The sequence below is a fragment of the Juglans regia genome, chromosome 12 (assembly GCF_001411555.2).
Source record: "Juglans regia cultivar Chandler chromosome 12, Walnut 2.0, whole genome shotgun sequence".
Classification (NCBI taxonomy): Eukaryota; Viridiplantae; Streptophyta; class Magnoliopsida; order Fagales; family Juglandaceae; genus Juglans; species Juglans regia.
Window position 1 is genome coordinate 3,544,265 of NC_049912.1, and position 19,115 is coordinate 3,563,379.

The 19,115-nt window shown below is 37.1% G+C and overlaps 1 protein-coding gene across 2 annotated transcripts; it reads left to right on the plus strand.

Annotated features, from left to right (window-relative positions):
* The first annotated feature begins 2,213 nt into the window (after nt 1–2,213).
* LOC108998295 (flap endonuclease GEN-like 1) lies at nt 2,214–10,786 on the plus strand. Of its 2 annotated transcripts, none has more exons than XM_018974812.2 (8): nt 2,214–2,674; nt 3,342–3,518; nt 4,604–4,774; nt 4,981–5,162; nt 5,286–5,532; nt 5,710–5,845; nt 6,752–7,227; nt 10,344–10,786. In XM_018974812.2, exons 1-8 carry the CDS (start codon nt 2,480–2,482, stop codon nt 10,593–10,595), a joined length of 1,836 nt encoding a protein of 611 aa, XP_018830357.1. In that variant the 5' UTR covers nt 2,214–2,479; the 3' UTR covers nt 10,596–10,786. The 2 variants fall into 2 exon arrangements, with proteins under 2 accessions (XP_018830357.1, XP_018830358.1); XM_018974813.2 differs by having other exon boundaries at nt 5,463–5,532.
* The last annotated feature ends 8,329 nt before the right edge of the window (nt 10,787–19,115 follow it).

Sequence of the window (19,115 nt, forward strand, 5' to 3'; positions counted from 1 at the left end):
AATTTTTTCTTCTAGTTATTAAGCTTTCTACTAACCCTATCCACAATACCTAAAAAAGAAGCCACCTTTGATCAACCTACTAGGGAAGAAAGTCCCAGGTACTTATCCAAATTGGAAGAGGCTTTCAAACAAGCAACCTCCGTAATATACTTCTTAGTTGCAAACTTGGTGTTGTTGCTAAAAAATAAGGAGGTTTTGCCTTATTAAGTTGTTGGCAAGATGCAGCTTCATGTACACCAAGAATCTGATTTAAGATTGCCCAAACTTGCATAGTAGCTTGACAAAATAAGAGACTTGCATAGTAGCTTAACAAAATAGGAGACTATCATCCATAAGAAAGAGGTGATTCATCCTTGTCACACCCTTGCCTAGTGGGGCACTTGTGATTAAGCCTTGCTGTTCTGCAGATTGGAGTTGAGGACTTAAGCTTTAGCATAGAGTATGAATAAATAAGTAGATAGGGGGCAGTCTTATCTTAAACCTCTCTGTGGTTTGAACATTTCATGAGGGACACCATTCACAAGTATAGAGGAGGAGGAAGAATTGATACTTTTCATAACCAAATCTATCCAACTTGGAGCAAACCCGAATTTAAGCATCACATCTATAATAAAATCTCATTCTAGCCTATCATAGACCTTGCTCATATATAATATTAAGGCCATGTAGCCATGTCTACCATGAAGCTGAGTTTTCATTGTATGGAAGGTCTCATAGGTAGCCAAGATATTATCTGTGATCAATCGACCAGGGACAAAGGCAGACTGATTTGGTGAAATAATTGAGGGCAGTATCATCTTCAACCTTTTGGTGAACAGTTTAGTGATAATCTTGTAGATGACATTACAAAGGCTAATAGGTATATACTCAGTAATGAACTATCCTGTTTTAGTCAAATAAAAAAATATTAGAGATTTTTAAAATAAAAATGTCTTACTTGTTATGCATGACAACATGATATTATTAAAATGAAAAATTCTAATTACCATCTCGTACACTACACATCAACATGTGATTTGTCATTTTTTTCATTCTATTTAAACACACACATATTGATGTATAAATATGTGTATTTAAACACACTAAATTTTTCTTTAAATTAGAGCATATAAAAATTTCAAAGATGATTGAAGCATGTAACATTGTTCATACCCCATTATTTAATAGGGGACTTCTAGGACCACTGAGAGATGTTTTCGAGAGTTTCTCCTGAGAAATGCAAAATACACTTTTTTATTTGTGTATTTTTTTCAAGTATTTTATAAATCACTTTAAATATTTAAATAAAACCATAAACGCATTTAAAAACACTTGTTTAATAATTAACTAAAAAAAATTAGTTGGGATGCATCGTCAGTGATGCATCAGTTCCTTATTTACGATGTAAAATTTTTATTTCTAATCCGTTTCTCCTCCTCTCTCTGTAACGGTAACTTTTTCCCCAAGTCACAACCTTTCCATTGGGTATCATTTGGACCCGGAAAGATGGCCTTATGGTTGAGCACCAACAATGTTGGAGTCAGAGTGCCCTGCGACTCCAACTCTGACTTGTCGAAGTGGAATCAGATTTGGACTTTTTTATTGAAATTTTTTTCTTAGCCTATTTGAAATTTCAATTTGGTAATTTTGGGTTCTCACTAATCGGATTGGACTTCCAGATTTCAGTTTTTTTAAAAAAATATTTTTTCAAATTTCAAATTTATTAAAACATAACCAAATTTGAAAAAATAAATCATTGTACAAATTAATGTTATTATATATTAATGTTTATACATTAATATTGCATGTTATTATACATTGATTATTATACATTACTAATACATGTTATTATACTTTAGTTATTATATATTAGTATTACATGTTATTATAAATTTAAATATTTGTGATTATACATAAAACATTAGTTATTATATAATTAATATTAAATGTTATTATATATTAGTGTTTATTCATTAGTTCTTATTATACATTAGTATTACATAGTAATAATAGTTAATAGTATGGTGTTTACATATACTAAATTATTATTAGTTAATTTAATCAATTTATATTATAGTATAAATATATTATTTTATAATAATTTGTTTATATTAATATATTATTGAATTTAATTAATTATATAAATTATAATTGTATAATATATATGATTAAAATATCAAAAATACATATATATTTTTATAAATTATATACAAGGAGTCGAAGTAAGACAATGAGTTGCTATCTCGAACTCCAGCTCCAACTTTTTTGATGAAAAAACTCTGATTCCGACTCCGCTGTCGGAGTTAGAATCGGAATCCGAAACGAATTTTCGGATTTTGGATCAGCGTAGGCCCACACACAAACACAGTCGCCCATTCAACCCCTTCCGCCTCCCACTTCTCCGAACTGTGAAGCTACTGCCATCTTTGTACATGCAAGCCGAAAACCCGCTGTTTTCCTACATTTTCTTCTGACCCATATTTTTTTATAAGGAAAAGCAATGGGGGTGGGAGGGAATTTCTGGGACTTGCTGAAGCCCTATGCCCGAACCGAAGGCTTCGATTTCCTGAGGAACAAACGAGTCGTCGTAGACCTCTCCTTCTGGATCGTCCAGCACGAGACCGCTATCAAGACCCATGTCAGAAAGCCACACATTAGGCTTACTTTCTTCCGTACCATCAATCTCTTCTCTAAGGTGCTCTTGGTTCTCCTTCTCTCATTCATTTTCGGTTCCTGCTTGGTTACCAAGAAACCAAAGTTTTCGGCTTATGCTTTGAAAGACTTATCTTGGCTGAGATAAATTTCTTTTCTTTTTTGGCCCAAATATTTTTGCTTATTTAAATTTTTTTCTTTGCCTGCATAGAGAAGAAAAAATAATGAAAAAGGGGAAAGAAAATTTTGTTTTTTTATCTGTTATTTGTTTTGAAGTTCCTACTTTTTTTTTTATAACTGTTATTGTTTTGAGGTTTTGTTTATTGTTTTGATGCAATCCTTCTCCTTTCTTCGTTGTAGGATGTATTACTTACGGAGTAATGTTAGAGAGAAGTCACTATAGCAATACACATTTTACACTCACTACGTGACTGCTTCTAGTTGATTATTCCCAACACTCATTTGGATAGATGTGTGGTCTAGATGATGCTACATCATGTGTGCAAAATGAATGCTCCTAATAGTGACTTCTATCTATATTTATTCTTACTTAAATGATTGTGTTAGCCTCAGTGAAATGGAGATTTTGTTTTGTGTCCCAAAAACTGTACAACGTTTAAAATAATAATTTTGTTTTGTTTTCCACATTTTCTTTACAACATAATGTTGCCTGACTTGTTCTGATAACAATGGTGCTGAGGTATTTGCAGTTTGGTGCATTTCCGGTCTTTGTCCTTGATGGAACTCCATCACCGCTTAAATCGCAGGCAAGAATTGCAAGGTTTTTTCGTGCTTCTGGCATTGATTTGTCAGATTTTCCGGTTGCTGAAGAGGGCATTTCGGTTGAGAGGAATGGTGCATTTTCAAAATGTGTTCGAGAGTGTGTGGTGGGTTGTTTATTTCGTCATAATTGCAATCAACTTTGTTAGATTTTGCGAATGTTAAGATACATGGAGGTGAATATCTGCTTCCTTCATTCCATTCTTCCAAATTCATCGGAAAGGCGTTTACACAATTAACAAATACCTTACCTACAAGTTCTAGAAATTTCTATCATCATAATAAACTCATATATTTGGTTGAGTTCTGGTTTCGCCCCTTTGTGCATCAACCTATATTCTTTTAGGGGATTTTCTTCTTCTGATTGTTGACTAACTGAGGAAATAGACCCACCATCGGCAGGGTGCAACCTAGTGATCAATGGGTAGGTTTGGGATGAGCTGTATATTTGGGCATCCTGGGACTAGGAGTTTTTTTTTATTACCTAATACTCATTTATGGTGGGTGGGTCTGAAGGGACCAACTTGGTGAGGTTCCACAAGAAAACAAAATGAAGTTAAAACAGTTAATTTCATTTTATGTTTATGCCCATATTTTAACATGTAGAAGAAAGTATGTGTGAACTCTAGGAAGCCCCCCTATATGAAGTATAAACTGAAAAAACTTTTAATGTTTATTACTGTTATAAACTAAAAACCAGCACAATACATTATGAACAGGCGTTTTGGGGGTTTATTCTTTGAGGTTGAAGTTTGGTAACAATACTTGTGATGAAGAAACATAAGGATGTTATGATATTCAGACAAGTTTGAAGCATATGTCACATTAATTTTTCTTTTTCTTGGTGTACATGTGTTGGGGAAGTTCTTACAAATTTCCTTGTAGGTATTGCAGGGTTACTCATTAAACTTACTTTTGTGAAATTTTTAGCAACCAAGGGGTTTTTTTTTGCTCATCATTTAGTTGCGTACTATGTAAACAAGCTCTCATCTTTGTACTTCATCTGTGGCTTGCATTGAATTGAGGTGTAAGATCATTTTAGCTATGTTGGCATCAATTTTGTTAAATATATTTGGTATGGTGAAGTCTGCATTCCACCTATTGGATGGTTGTAGGTTTTTCAGTTTCCCTTGATTTTTTGGTGATGCTTTTGGGACCTTTATGCAATTTTTTACTAATCGTGGTTTGATAGGAACTGCTTGAGCTTTTTGGGTTGCCTGTGGTAAAAGCAAAAGGAGAGGCAGAAGCATTGTGTGCACAGTTAAACAGTGAAGGTTATGTAGATGCTTGCATCACTGCCGACAGTGATGCATTCCTCTATGGGGCTAAATGTGTCATCAAATGTATTCAGCCCAATTCCAAAGTAAGTACAAGTGATTTATTTGTGCCCTTATTGAGCATTAGGTTGCATTTTAAAGTGTCATCTAATCATTTACTTTTCAATATGGCAATGACATCTATGCCGTAATTGTAGCTCACAAATTTCTTCATGTTCCTATCCGTTCATGATTAAATCATTTGATTTTGCAATATCCTTTTTGGTAAGCGTGAGGATCTCATGGTATGCAGGAACCATTTGAATGTTACCGCATATCAGATATTGAAGCTGGTATTGGGTTGAAGAGGAAACACTTGATTGCTATATCTCTTTTGGTTGGCAATGACCATGATTTGGACGGGGTGCAAGGGATTGGGCTTGATACAGCTCTTCGCTTTGTCCAAGCTTTTGCTGAAGATGAGATACTGAATAGGTGTGCTCATTAACTGATGTCGGTCATTTTTTTTCTGTAGCTGTAAATTTGAAATGAACATGTGGTAATGTTAGATCGAGTTGGGATTGATACCTTCCATGCTGAAGATGATATTTCCTGTAGGCTGTATGAAATAGGCAATGGGGATACTCCACTGTTTCAAGGTGGCATTAAATCTTTAGATGATCATACGCCTAGTTCGGATAAGAGCTCACCAAAGATAAGATGTTGTCACTGTTCCTTCTGTGGACATCCTGGCGGCAAGAGGGCTCATTTTAAGTTTTCTTGTGAATACTGCAGTACTAGTAATGGTGAAGGTTGCATGAAAAAGCCAGATGGATTTAAATGTGATTGCCCCTCCTGTGGTGTGGTATGCCCTTATTTATTGCTGTTACTTTATTGTTTCTTTCAGAAACTGCCGTAGTGACATTTTAGGATAACCTCTGTTTTGCTCAAGAATTGAAATTGCGTTTTCTTTTTTGTCTTGTCTGTGCGGAGTGTGAGTTCTGTTCAATAATAAAAGCATTTAATAGTGTCTCAATCGTAGGCTCAGAAGGAGAAGGAACAGAAAAAGCAAGAAAATTGGAGAATGAAAGTTTGCAACAAGATTGCAATGCAGTCAAATTTTCCCAATGAGAAGATAATTGCAATGTATTTGTGTGACAACCATGGTTATTTTGCTGGTAAGTTTGTTTGGCTTATTTAGTATTTGATAGCAAGGATTAAGGGGTGCTTATCAGAAAGTTAGTGATGTGCTTTTGGCATGAACTTCCTGAAATGCTTGGACTGAATATAAATTAAGATGCCTAAATAATATATGAAATGATATGTTTTTTTTATAAGAAATCCATGAGATGATATGTTAACCATAATTTAATGAATCTGTGACTTTTGTTTCCACTTGGGACATTGATAGATCTTAGGCCCTGTTTGGATACACATTTGGTCTCATCTCATCTCATCTCAACTCAACATCCAAACACTACTCAAACACAAAAACTTTTCAATTTCTCTTTCATACTTTTTCATCTAATCATTACTAATCATTACAACTTTCTCAAACTTCCAAATAAAACACAAAAAATAATTCAACTTTTTCAAATCCCAAAATAATATTAAAAAGTTATATTCTAACAATATTTTAATTTTATAATATTTTTATTCAACTTTTTCTCTCTCATTTTCCAAAACCCAATAAAAATCTAAACTCAAACTATTTCACTACTATTCACAAACTATCTCACTACTATTCACAAATTTCTCATCTTATCTCATTTGAATATCCAAACAATAGTCTATATGGTCTTGCATGTGAGGCTATACGGTACTGCATATAACATATGGTCGCCACCTTTGGTTTGGATTAGTTTAAGGTTACTTATACTGGTATTGCATTTCAAGGCTCCCCGATCCGACCCCCGCGTTTCAGTTCAGCCTTTAGGACCTGCAAAAAAAGAAACAAATTCAAAATTATTGATAATCTAGAAAAACTTCTTCTTCTTCTTCTTCTTCTTTTCATTTTATAACTTTTTGTTCGGACTATATCTTGCACAGGTCTATAACAGAGATTTTTTTGAATGTTTTTACAGGAAAAGATGGCCCTTGCATATCATGGGGAAGCCCAAAAACTGAAATGCTGGTTGATTTCTTGGCTTTTAATCAGATCTGGGAGCCATCTTATATTCGGCGGATGATGTTTCCCATGTTGTCCACCATTTTCTTGAGAGAAATGGCTGTAAATCCTGTAAAAACTTTGTTGTATGGACAGTATGAGTTTGACTCTGTACTGCGTGTAAAGATTAGATACGGACATCCATTCTATTTGGTCAAGTGGATAAAAGTTGCATCTGCTCTGGGGAGTGCTATGTATACAATCCCTACTGAGGAGTCTGATAGGCAGCAAAATGTTATAGCATCTGATGAATCTCCCAATTTATTGGAAGGGCCCGATGTTCCAGAGATTCATGTTGATGAGGAGGGCTGCTTCTACCTGTTGACAGATGAAAATATGGACCTTGTTCAGGCTGCTTTTCCAGAAAAGGTTGACAGTTTTTTGCGTGAAAAGGTGTGCAATGTTCCCCCCCGAAACTTAAAATTCTTTTGATTGTTGGATTTAGTATTATTCAAGTATGTTCTCTAGTTTTTTTTTTTTTTTTTTTTTTAAGTAATAAACTTTATTGATCTAATGCAACTAAGCAAAGCCCATGTACACAGGAAGTATACAAAAGAGACACACCTAATTGCACTCTAGCAAGCTGAAAAGAAAGCAAAAACTCAAACATTCCCTCCCTTTAATACAATAGCAGAAAACCATTGAACCAAAGAAAATACAAAAAAGTTCCATTTCCCCCACTGTTCTTTCCTTGTTGTTGAAGCATCTCTCATTTCTTTCCAACCAAATACACCACAATAAGCACAAAGGGACCCTCCTCCATGTTGCCGCCAGCTGAGAGCTATGATGTTGCCTATTCCAACATGCTAGGAGGTCCACCACACTCTTGGGCATAACCCAAGTCAACCCTGCCCTACTGATAATGCCATCCCATAACTCCTCACCACCTCACAATGCAGAAAAATATGATCAATCGATTCACCATCCTTCTTACACAAGTAGCACCACTCCAATACAATCATCCCTCGTTTTCTTAAATTGTCAGCTGTCAAAATCTTACCTAAAGCAGCAGTCCAAGCAAAAAATGCAACTTTAGGTGGCACTGGAACTCTCCATATACCCTTCCATGGGAACACTACGGGCTGGTGGTCTTGCAGCACCTTATAGAAAGATTTGACAGAAAGTTTTTTGTTCTTTGAATGTTTCCACAACATTCTATCTCCCCAATTCCTCCTAGCTTCCTAGAATAAAGAAAACTGAAAAAACCTGGTATCTCCTCAACTTCCCAATCCTGCACATTTCTGGAAAAGGTCAGATTCCAGTACACTGCCATTGGCTCGACATAAAACATCTGAAACAGCAACCTGTTGATTTCTGGCTAATCTGAAGACTCTTGGAAATGCAGAAAACAGAGCTCTTTCACCACACCATTTATCAAACCAGAAATTAATTCTTGTGCCCTCACCAACCTCCAAACTGGTGTGTGTTGCGAATGCCTTCCACCCCTTTCTAATAAACTTCCAAAGACTCACTCCATAAGTCCCCCTACCCTCCTTAGAACACCAACCCCCTTAATCACAACCATACTTCCCACCCACTACCATTCTCCACAACGAATCCTCTTCCAATTGGAATCTCCACAACCATTTTTCTAATAGGGCTTATCAAGTTACGCACCCCCAAGCCTCCCATCTCCTTTGGACTGCACACTTTTGGCCAACCCATAAGATGAAATTTGTATTCCTCACCCATAACCCCAAAAAAAAAAAAAGCACTAAAAAGTCTTTCAATCTGATTAGCCACCCCCACCGGTAAAGGAAATAAAGAGAGATAGTACGTGGGGTGATTGGAGAGGGTACTTTTGATAAGAGTTCATCTCCCCACCTTTTGAAAGGTAAAGTTGCTTCCAACTCGAAAATCTTTTTTCTACCTTCTCTACTATTCCATCCCAAATAGTTTTTGCTTTAAAAGAGGCTTCCAAAGGAAGCCCGAGGTAACTCATAGGAAGAGCAGCCACTTTACAACCCAACAAATCAGCTAGATGGTTAATATTCCCCACCTTCCCTACCGGAACCAATTCTGATTTTCCCAAGTTCACCTTGAGACCCGAAACCGCTTCAAAACACAAAAGTACAGCCCTTAAAGCTTGAATATTTCTGCTGTCAGCATCGCAGAAAATTAAAGTGTCATCTGCATACAATAAATGGGAGATGGATAACCCGTTACTTTTGTTTCCCACTGAAAAACCAGCAAAGAAACCACCCCTTATAGCAGCTTCCATCATACGACTCAAAGCCTCCATTACTAAAACAAATAGAATAGGAGATAACGGGTCCCCTTGTCTCAAACCCCTTGAACTCTGAAAAAATTCACAAGGTCTGCCATTGACTAGCACAGCGGTCGAGACACAATGTTTAACCCAACCACACCACCTATCTCCAAAACCACATCTCCTTAACATATAAAGCAAAAAATCCCTGCTCGCATGGTCATAGGCCTTCTCCATGTCCAGCTCGCAAAGGACTCACGGTATACCATCCCTCAACCGGCTGTCCAAACCTTCTCTAGTTAATTATTCAAGCTAGTTGTTGTAACAAGAGATAGTGACAATTGACTGCCAAGAAAATTGAAGATAACCAATCCGTTATATTTTATGGATTTTGAAAGGGGTTCTAAGGTGAAAAAGAAAACGAAAAACGGGGTAAAAGTGGGGTTTGTTTTGTTTTTTTTTTTTTGGGGTGGGGGAATTGGGAAGGAAAAATAGATAATGATGTGTGTGCAAGAAGTTGGAGATATAGCTGGTAAGGAGCAATACCTATTTACCACAAAGGGTGGTGGCTCGATGGTCCTTGGGTTATTCCCAAGTGGCTTGGCATGTACTAGGTCGTGGGTTCGAATACAAATAGGGACTCACCTTACACTATTAGTATTAGCCGCCTAAGGATTCATTTAATTCCCTAGTGAGGTTAAGGTCTAAGCTATGGCTCTTGTATATATCCTGTATACTCGGGCTTTTGTCTATTTCATGATCAATAAAATTTTTGTTTATCGATAAAAAATGGTCTAAGCTAATGGCTCAAACCCGGCTTGAGGGGGCGCCTGCTGCTTTTCACTGTCTAGGCCCTTCCTGTCCGGATTCTAGTGGCTGGGTTCTACTATAGTCACACCCTCTTTCCACAAAAAAATAAAAAATAAAAAGATCAACACCTATTTTAGGGAATTCCGTGCTGTGCTATTTTGGTACTTCTTTTGTCTTGGTTGAGATTTTGTGAATGTGATTTGGTCATCTTTAGAGATTTACAACCAATAAAAGATGAGCCTAGAAAAAAAAGGTTGTTACAATCAATCATGATTTCCTTGTATCTATTTCTGCTCCCTAGCTAGGTGTTTTCTCTTGTATACATCCAGTGTATTTGGCTATACTTGTTGATATTAATAAACTTTTACTTATAAAAAAAAAGATGAGCCTAGAAAAGAATAGTAAAAGAAAAAATTATTTGAATAAATCAACTTAGCCATTACTTTTGGAGCTACAGTGAATCTGATTCTCCATGCTTGAAATTTTGCAGGAACTGAAAGAATCAAAACGAAGAAAGAGTTCAAGCTTGAGATCTGAAGGGACCATCGAAAAGCCGGAATCAAAAGGTGTCCAGCTAAGTATCACTGAATTCTATCGTTCAACCAAAGTACAAATTCAGGTGAAACCAGGAGGTTCAGACAAGGCTTCCGATGGTTCGGGTGTGGAGAACTCAAAAGGGAAAAGGGAAGTTTCAAGTCCAAATCTTTCCAAGTCTGTTAGACGTCGCCTTTTATTTAACTAGATCATTTTAACCTTTTTGATCCTTTGCTGCCATTTTGTAGATGTCATGAGTTGAGATATAAAGAAATTGGCGGGGGATATTTTTGTAAATAAAGTGTTAGGCTTACGTGGTATGGAGTGGCTCGCAATGTTTTCCTCTAGCCAGACAATATGTTTCTTCTTGTGCATCTGTGCAAATCAATTTTTTTGGTCTCTCTTTGTAATTGTTATTCTTCTCAAGTCATTTGTCCTTCTAGATCTGATCGAACCCAGGTGATATCGTTTGGGTTTTAGAAGTGCTGCGCTGTGCATTGATTCGATGCACTGGCACTACAATGATTGGAATCATATTGTTATCAGGTTGTGCAAATTGAACTGCTTTAGTCTTTGAAGATATTTCAGGCAGTGCTCGGAACCATACGCTCCCAGCCTCCTTTTGTTACAGGATTAGATAACGCTTTGGAAGATCACAATGTTAAATGCAGTCTTAACGTCTTAGCATTTGGCTGAGAACCTCATTGGTAGTCACATTGTGGTGAAAATGCACTGGGAATTGAATATTTGATGACAAGTAAATTATTGTATTAGAACATTCTGACTACTGTGTTATAATGAGGAAAATATTTCCAGTAATCAACTGTTAGGACATCGTTGAGCAATGATGTTGGACAATATATGATTCTGAGTCCTAGGGGTTGGCAAGTGGTAAAGGCTTTGCATTTGGGGGTATGCTTCTCCCAGGTCCAAGGCTCAAATTTCTTTGGGTACAAACAATCTCTAGGGGCCACACCTCATAGTAAAAAATCAACAATTTAATTAGTTTCGTATAGAAAAACTTTGAAGGGTGCTGTACACGAGATTGGAGTTTACTCTGTAGGGATGAGTCCGAAAGGTCTTGTTTTGGAAAGGTTCTTGACATGAAAAAAAAAAAAAAGATTCTGCATTCAGTATTGATGCCAAGGCAATATAGTCAACTATATTGTGATGTGCAAAGATTGCCGTAGCTGATTGATAATACGCATGGAGGGTGGCATATGAAATAAAATGGCATTGTCAAGACTTCAGCCATAAGCCAGGACTTTTCAGGTGACACATTCTGTAAATGGTGTCTTTATTTTAAGGAAAACCATTAGTTACACTATGAGTCTTAGTGCCTTGTAGCTACATCTGTCAATACATATGCTCTTTAGGCCTTGTTTGTTTTCTAAAAACATATCATCTCATCTCACATCATCATTACAACTTTCTCAAATCCCCATACAAAATAAAATAAACAATTCAACTTTTTCAAATTCCAAAACAACAATAATATTAAGAAATATATTTTAACAATATTTTATTCAACTTTTTAACTTTAATCTCAACTCATCTCATCTCTGAAAACAAACGAGCCCTTAGTCTTTTGGTATTTTGCTAAGCCTGTATATATTCATGCCTAATAAGTCATAGTCCATGTAATATTGGGATATCAAGTAACAAGATCAAGTTCTTTGAGATTCATTAATGGCAGATGACTTTTCTCAGCATGAACTTCAAATTACAGACATGTCATTTTTTTCCTTGTTTTAGGATTTAGTAAAGGAGATGCGACTAAATCTCTGAAATTTAAATACTGAAAATATATACTTAATAAGAAAAGTTTAAATACTGAAATAAAAAATTATTTACTTAGGATCAGAATTTCCTCAGTTATTTGTTCTAATATGCAAAACTGATTATGTGGCTTGCAGCATATTAAGTGTCACTGCAAGTTATGTAACTCCATCAGTTTTGCCATTTGCATTGTTTAATACTCTTCCCATAATCATACCACCGTTGCATGCATTGATATCATAAGCTACGATCTTCGTTGCTTGGAGCAGATATTAACATTCGCATAGTTAGAGTCCACCATGTCATGATTTTTTCAAAAGAAATTTGTATAATATTCCTCATTTGCTTTTTTTTTTTTCAATGTACTTCTTCATTTGTTTAAGTTCTGACATAGAGTTCAAATGTTTCTTGGGGTTGGCATCATTCCTTTACATAGTTGAGCTATCAACAAAAGATAGGTATGATAGAAATTAGGTGGTTGATTTTTTTTTTTGTGATAATTAATAAGAATTTTATTACCATGAATAGGCATAGCCCGACCCCAGTACACAAAAAGTATACAAGAGGAAATACCTACACACAGCGACTAAAAACAAAGAAAAAACTGGATTAACTCAAACACATCATTATCATTCATTACATTAGCCTTAGCCCATAGACAGAGTTTAAAAGAAAATTTCCCTAATTTCTTCCATTGTTCGGTCTTTGTCTTCAAAACATCTCTCATTCCTTTCTAGCCATAAACACCACATCAAGCACGAAGGAATCGTTTTCCAAATAGCTGCAATAGGTAGACTTTGCCCAGCATATCTCCAACAAGCTAGTAAATTCACCATAGGCATTGGCATCACCCAAGAAATACCATCCTTTCAAAATGACATTCCACAAATTATTAGCCAACTCACAATGGAGAAACAAGTGATTAACTGATTCGCCATCTTTTTTGCACATAGAACATCAATCAACAATACAAAGACCATGCTTTCTTAGATTTTCTGTAGTCAGAATTTTATCATGAGACACCAGCCAACAAAAGAAAGCTACCTTACTCGGCACTCTAACTTTCCAAATACTTTTCTAGGGGTAATCACATACACCTTGGCAGGTTAAGGCATTATAATAGGAGTGTACTGAGAGTCTGGAATTTCTTTCATGAATCCGCAACAATCTGTCTACACTTCCTTAGACAATCTTCAACTCATATAATTTGCTGAGAAAATCAATCTTCAACGCAATTTTCAACAAAAGAGAATTTGCGGAAGCACTTGATAAAATATCTCAAACCTTGTACAATAAAAGTCATAAATTGCTTCATTTGGGGGCAGATGCAAGATCTATATTGATTTGGGATTGTGGTGGAGAATATTGAACGTAGATTGGCAGGTTGGAAGAGATTATATCTATCGAAAGGTAGTAGGATCACCCTTATAAAAAATGAGTTCTGCTACATACAATCATTTTTGCGTACTCTTTGCGCACTCCACTAATGTGATTGGCCAAAATAGTTATTTTATATTAAAAAAAAGTGACGCACCCAATCACAATAGTGGAGTGCGCAAGGAGTACACAAAATTGACTGCGCATATAGTTTTTGATAAAAAAAAATACTCTTTCTTATCTACCAACGTATTTTTTATATGTATTTCCAATTCCAACAAGTGTGGCGCACCGTATCGAGAAGCTGTATCGTGACTTTCTTTGGAATAGGATAAGAGAAGAATTCAAGTATCATCTAGTCAAGTGGGATAAGTTATGTTTTCCAGTCTGTTCGGGTGAATTGAGTATTAGAAATTTGAGGATTTTCAATCAAGCCTTGCTTGAGAAGTAGTTGTGGAGATATAATACTAAATCATAAGCCCTATGGAATCAGTGATTGATTGCAAATATGGAGGCATGGGGTGCACTAGGGAGGTTCACAAGGTTTACGGAGTGGGAATTTGGAAACACATTAAAAGAGGGTGGGGGATATTTAATCGGCATGCTAGACTGGTGTTGGGTGATGGATCTAGAATAAAATTTTGGATTGACCCGTCGTGTGGAGACCAAGTTCTAAAGGATTCATTCCCATCAGTTCTTAGGATTGCAGGTGAGAAAGATGCCTTAGTGGCTAATTGCATGGAGTTATCTAGGGACCTAGTCCAATGGAACATGAATTTCACTAGAGCTGCCCAAGATTTGGGAAGTTGGCAGCGTTGAGGAGTTATTTGGTTTTCTATACACCATGATGCCGAGAATCCAAGGAGCAGATAAGATGTGATGGATAACCACCGATGAAGGTATATTCTGTCTATTCTTTTTATAAGTCGCTTACACCACCAGAGAATACGCAATTCCCATGGAGAAAGATATGGAGAAATAAGGCACCTCCCAAAGCGGCATTTTTTGTATGGAAAACATCATTAGGTAAGATCTTGACAACGGATAATCTACGAAGACTTAAGGTGCTCATACTAGATTGGTGTTGTATGTATTTGTGTAGCAGATTTCTGATCTGGTCTCAATGTGATAATGAATGGCTGTTGAAGGAAGGGAGTTGGTCAATATGGGTTCTTCTATGGTGTTAATCATAGAATCTAAATCCTTTACTCTGGTGAAGGAGGGGTGTATGTTGGCCATTACTAAAAGGGGTCGAAGGGTGATTTCTAAGTTGGTTTTGGGTTCAACAATAGTGCAGTGGCTGGCTAAGGCTATGGAAGTGTGCACAAAGGATGAAAAAAAAGATTTTTTCTCCACTGTCTGGGAAGGTAGACGTAGTTTCATGGTGCACCGCTGCTTAAATGCTTGAGGATATTATATGGCGGTAGAAAAGTATGGTGGTGGTGGGAGGGGGAATTTTATTTTCACTCCTGAGGAGGGGGCAGTGATTGGAGAAGGATGGGGGAGGTGCCGCGTGACTTTTCCTTCGGCAAGAGAGGGAGCGACGGTTTGGAAGGACAATGTGCTGCAGGACGTGGCTCTGCTAGGGAGTCGCGTAGCAGACATGTCGGTGGCGTGTTAGCGAAGGAAAACTTGGAGGTGCACAAAGATTCTAGTACATCCTTAGTGGCGAGGCGATCCTATGCAGCAGCTCTAAAGACGGGTCATGCTTCGGGAGTTCAGAGTGAAGGGGATCTGCAAATCACGTCTCAGGACCAGTTTGTTGAGATGCACAATTCCTTAAAGGAGATGGAAACCCAACTTCTTGAGCTGAATGCAACGATAGCTTTCTTGTTTTCGAAAATAGACCGGCTTTCAGTTGGAGGCAATAGGGTTGTTAGAAACAAGATAGGTCTCAATCATTTAAACCCAATTAAAGGAAAACGGAAGATCGGATTCAGCTTTGTCCTTATTTTTAGATCTAGGAGAGTATGACAGGTCAAAAGGAAATCCGGGTTGTTTGAAGCAGGGTCTTCATCGGGTATCGGCGTAGAGACATCAGTAATGGAATGTCATTTGCTTTATGTAACACAGGATAGAACGATTGTCGGTACTACACCCTTGGTCCCCGAAGCTCCCTCGTCAGAGTTAAAGGAAAATAGTGTGCCAAGGTCTGAAGGAGATGTAGGAACCCCAGAGGTGAAGAGACTTGCTATCACCCCATAATCTCTAATGGGAACCATGATACCATTGGAGTGAACCAATGGAGTTTCTGGAGAACCAAAGTGTTTGGCGTTGGTGCCTTGTGTAGATGAATGTCTAGAGTAGAGAGTGCAATTGGATACTGTTTCTTGGGATAACGTTGCTCCCTTGATGTCTCTTCCACCAATAGCGGACTGGATTTTGCCTAAAGTTAACAAGATTCAGCAGTTTGTAGGAATTTCACATGGAGGATGTGAAGACCAATTCAATGAATTAATCACTGTGATCGAGGCAAGCCACGCACTTAGAACCAAAAGTTTCAAGAAAAGCAGAGAGTTACAGCGTCTTTCTTGGGCAATCAACTACAACGCTAAGAGTGGTAGCTCAACTAGAGGGAAGTCTAAAGGGAAGACATTGTGAATACGGGGAATCAATGGTTTGGGGTTGGGTGTTCGGGTAGAGTTTTAGTTCTACAAGAAACAAGGGTTGGGGGTCGGTTTGGTGTATTTTAGGGTTTTCTTTTCATGGGCTTTTTGGGTCATTAGGGGCTTTTTGGGCAAGATGTTTTCTTGTATACATTTAGTGTACTTGGTTTCTCCTTTGATATATAATATTTTTTACTTATAAAAAAAGAAAGTGTTTAATAGAATGGAGTTAGCTTGGGTTATGCCTGCCACAGTGACAGAGCTCATGGCCAGCTGGATAAATCTATAAGGTCTCCAACAAATCTCAACGGTTTGAAAAATGGTCCCGATTTATATCATGTGGTACCTATGGAAGGAGCGAAATGACCAGACATGTGAAGACAAAGAGCGCACTAGAAGAACTTAGATTATTTTTTGTTAGCACTCTTTTTCTTTGGGCCACAACTATAGATTGTTGTGACCTCGATTTTCATAATTTTCTTGTTTCTATTACTTCTCTCTAAATAGGTGTGACCTTTTGTATATATTCTTGTGTACTTGGGCTATGCCTATTCATATCAATATAATCGTTTACTTATATAAAAAAAAAAAAGTCATAAATTGAAACCTCTATATATGATGATCTAGGCTTTTGTCTCACCTCCCTGGCCCAAGTCTTGTCCCACAGTTCCATCCTCATAAATATCCTCACCTAAGGTGGTTAAAATATAAAAACATAAAAAAATGAGTCAAATGCTCAATAAACAACATATCATACATTAAACATAATATAAACTCAAGGTTATCTTGGAAAACGTGTATACTTATAATTATATACATAAATAACATGAACATGGACGTGAATTGTGCATGAAATGCCTTAAGTTGTCTTTCACTTTTCCTCATTAGCTGGTACCAACTTTGACCCCAGTGAGTTAGGGTTAGCGAATCTCGAATATTCTGATTCTACCTGTTGCCGCGGGTTGGGAATCCATACATAAGAATGACAACCTTGGATGCACTACCAACGTGTCCATCTTGGCAATGCAATATGCCCCTTAATCTCATGGTACCGCCTTAATTGTCATAATACAGGCAACTCATGAAACTTATGTGCATAAAATCATGACATTTATAAATCTATTATGACAATAAAAAATCACTTCCTTCATGACCTGGGTACGTAAAGAGAGGCTAGTAATGAAGGCCATACATACATAATAGTTTTATAAAAGTCATACATTTTACTGTACAACTATGTAAAGGTATGATCGTGCTAGTTACCTTGTATGCCATTTTCTGCTTAAGTTGTGTCAACAAAACATTTTTTTTGCTGTTAGTTGTTGTTGTCTAGCACTAGAAAGATCTCCTGTAAGTTAGAAAGTTCCTAGAATGCTATAACGCCCTAATGGAAGGCCTAAACCACATGTCCTATACTCTAAAAGGACTAGTCAATCATACAATTGGAGCCCCATTGAAACCTTATAAAAAGCAAGAACTTCTCATTTCCAAACAATGTGGGATCTCATACTACCTACCCTTATCCTTATCATATGAGGTATCACAAATGCTATGCAATCTGGCTGTCATATGTCAATAGTTACGTTTTCACCTAAACAATATTCCTGGAATATCATGTTTCTTTTCATCTGAATCACTTATATTCTTCAATATTTAGCTTTCCATACACATATTAAGTGCCTACTGCCATTTTGACTGTTACCATTCTATCTTTATTGGATCTATGAGAAACTTTTGTGCGGGACTTTATGTTCTTTTAGGCTAATAATACACTGTGAATGATGTTGACATGTTTAATTGAAACGTGTAGATTTTGAAAGAGGACTTTGTCAAACTTCACATTTGCTCCTGTATAATGTATGTTGTCATTGTTGGGCGGTATAGAGTCGTCAGATCATTCAAAATCAAGACATGCAAATGAGAATCTTACTCTTAGTATATGTACGTATGTTGTGTGCCTAATTGTCATTTCGCCATGATTTCTGAATGTGATCTCTAGTTTCTTTTTATTTATTAAAAGAGCCAAATTAATATGAAAAATTATACTCATCATCTGCTACTAGGGGTGGGTAGAGGGGGCTCGCCCCCGTTTGCCCCGAATAAATGATACTAGCGGGGGCAGGGGGCGGGTTGACCCCAGCGGGGCCCCGCCCCACCCCCCACTCCGCCCTCGCTTAAATACTTAATATTTATATATATAAATATATTAATTATCATTTCGCCATGATCTCTGAATGTGATCTCTAATTTCTTTTTATTTATTAAAAGAGCCAAATTAATATGAAAAATTATACTCATCATCTGCTACTAGGGGTGGGTAGCAGGGGCTCGCCCCCGTCTGCCCCGAATAAATGATACTAGCAGGGGCAGGGGGCGGGTTGACCCCAGCGGGGCCCCGCCCCACCCCCCGCTCTGCTTTCACTTAAATACTTAATATTTATATATATAAAAATATATATTTATATATATATATATTATTTTACAAATTGTATATATATAAATATATATTACAATTTGTTAAATTTGTTCACAAGAGTGTAAAACTTACTTACAAGATGTACATGTATAGCATTGGCCACCTAGACCAACCATTATATAGGAGGCCAATGCAATATAAGAGTCTTACTTGAGCAATGTGGGATTCACTATTGAGTCACACATTACTCAAGTAAGACTCTTGTATTGCATTGACCTCCTATATAATGGTTGGCCTAGGAGGCCAATCCAATGCAATATTGTAAACAAGTTAACACACTTGGACCCTAAAATAATTTTTCGGTCGAATGAGACTGAAGTGGGCCGGGGGCAGGGCGGATGGGATGTCCGCCCTTCCCCCCGTCCCCGCCTCCCAGGGGTGGGGTGCGGGGGTGAAAACATCACCCCCCGCATATGCGGGTATCACCCTTATCTGCTACATCATAATGTGATTTATCATTTTTGTCATTCTATTTAAACACACATATTTG

What these genes read in the sequence shown, in the direction of transcription:
- LOC108998295 (XM_018974812.2), top strand. Translation starts at nt 2,480, where the DNA reads ATGGGGGTGGGAGGGAATTTCTGGGACTTGCTGAAGCCCTATGCCCGA. An exon ending in GTATTCAGCCCAATTCCAAA is followed by an intron (nt 4,775 to 4,980) that starts GTAAGTACAAGT and finishes CATGGTATGCAG; the next exon opens with GAACCATTTGAATGTTACCG. An exon ending in ACAGTTTTTTGCGTGAAAAG is followed by an intron (nt 7,228 to 10,343) that starts GTGTGCAATGTT and finishes GAAATTTTGCAG; the next exon opens with GAACTGAAAGAATCAAAACG.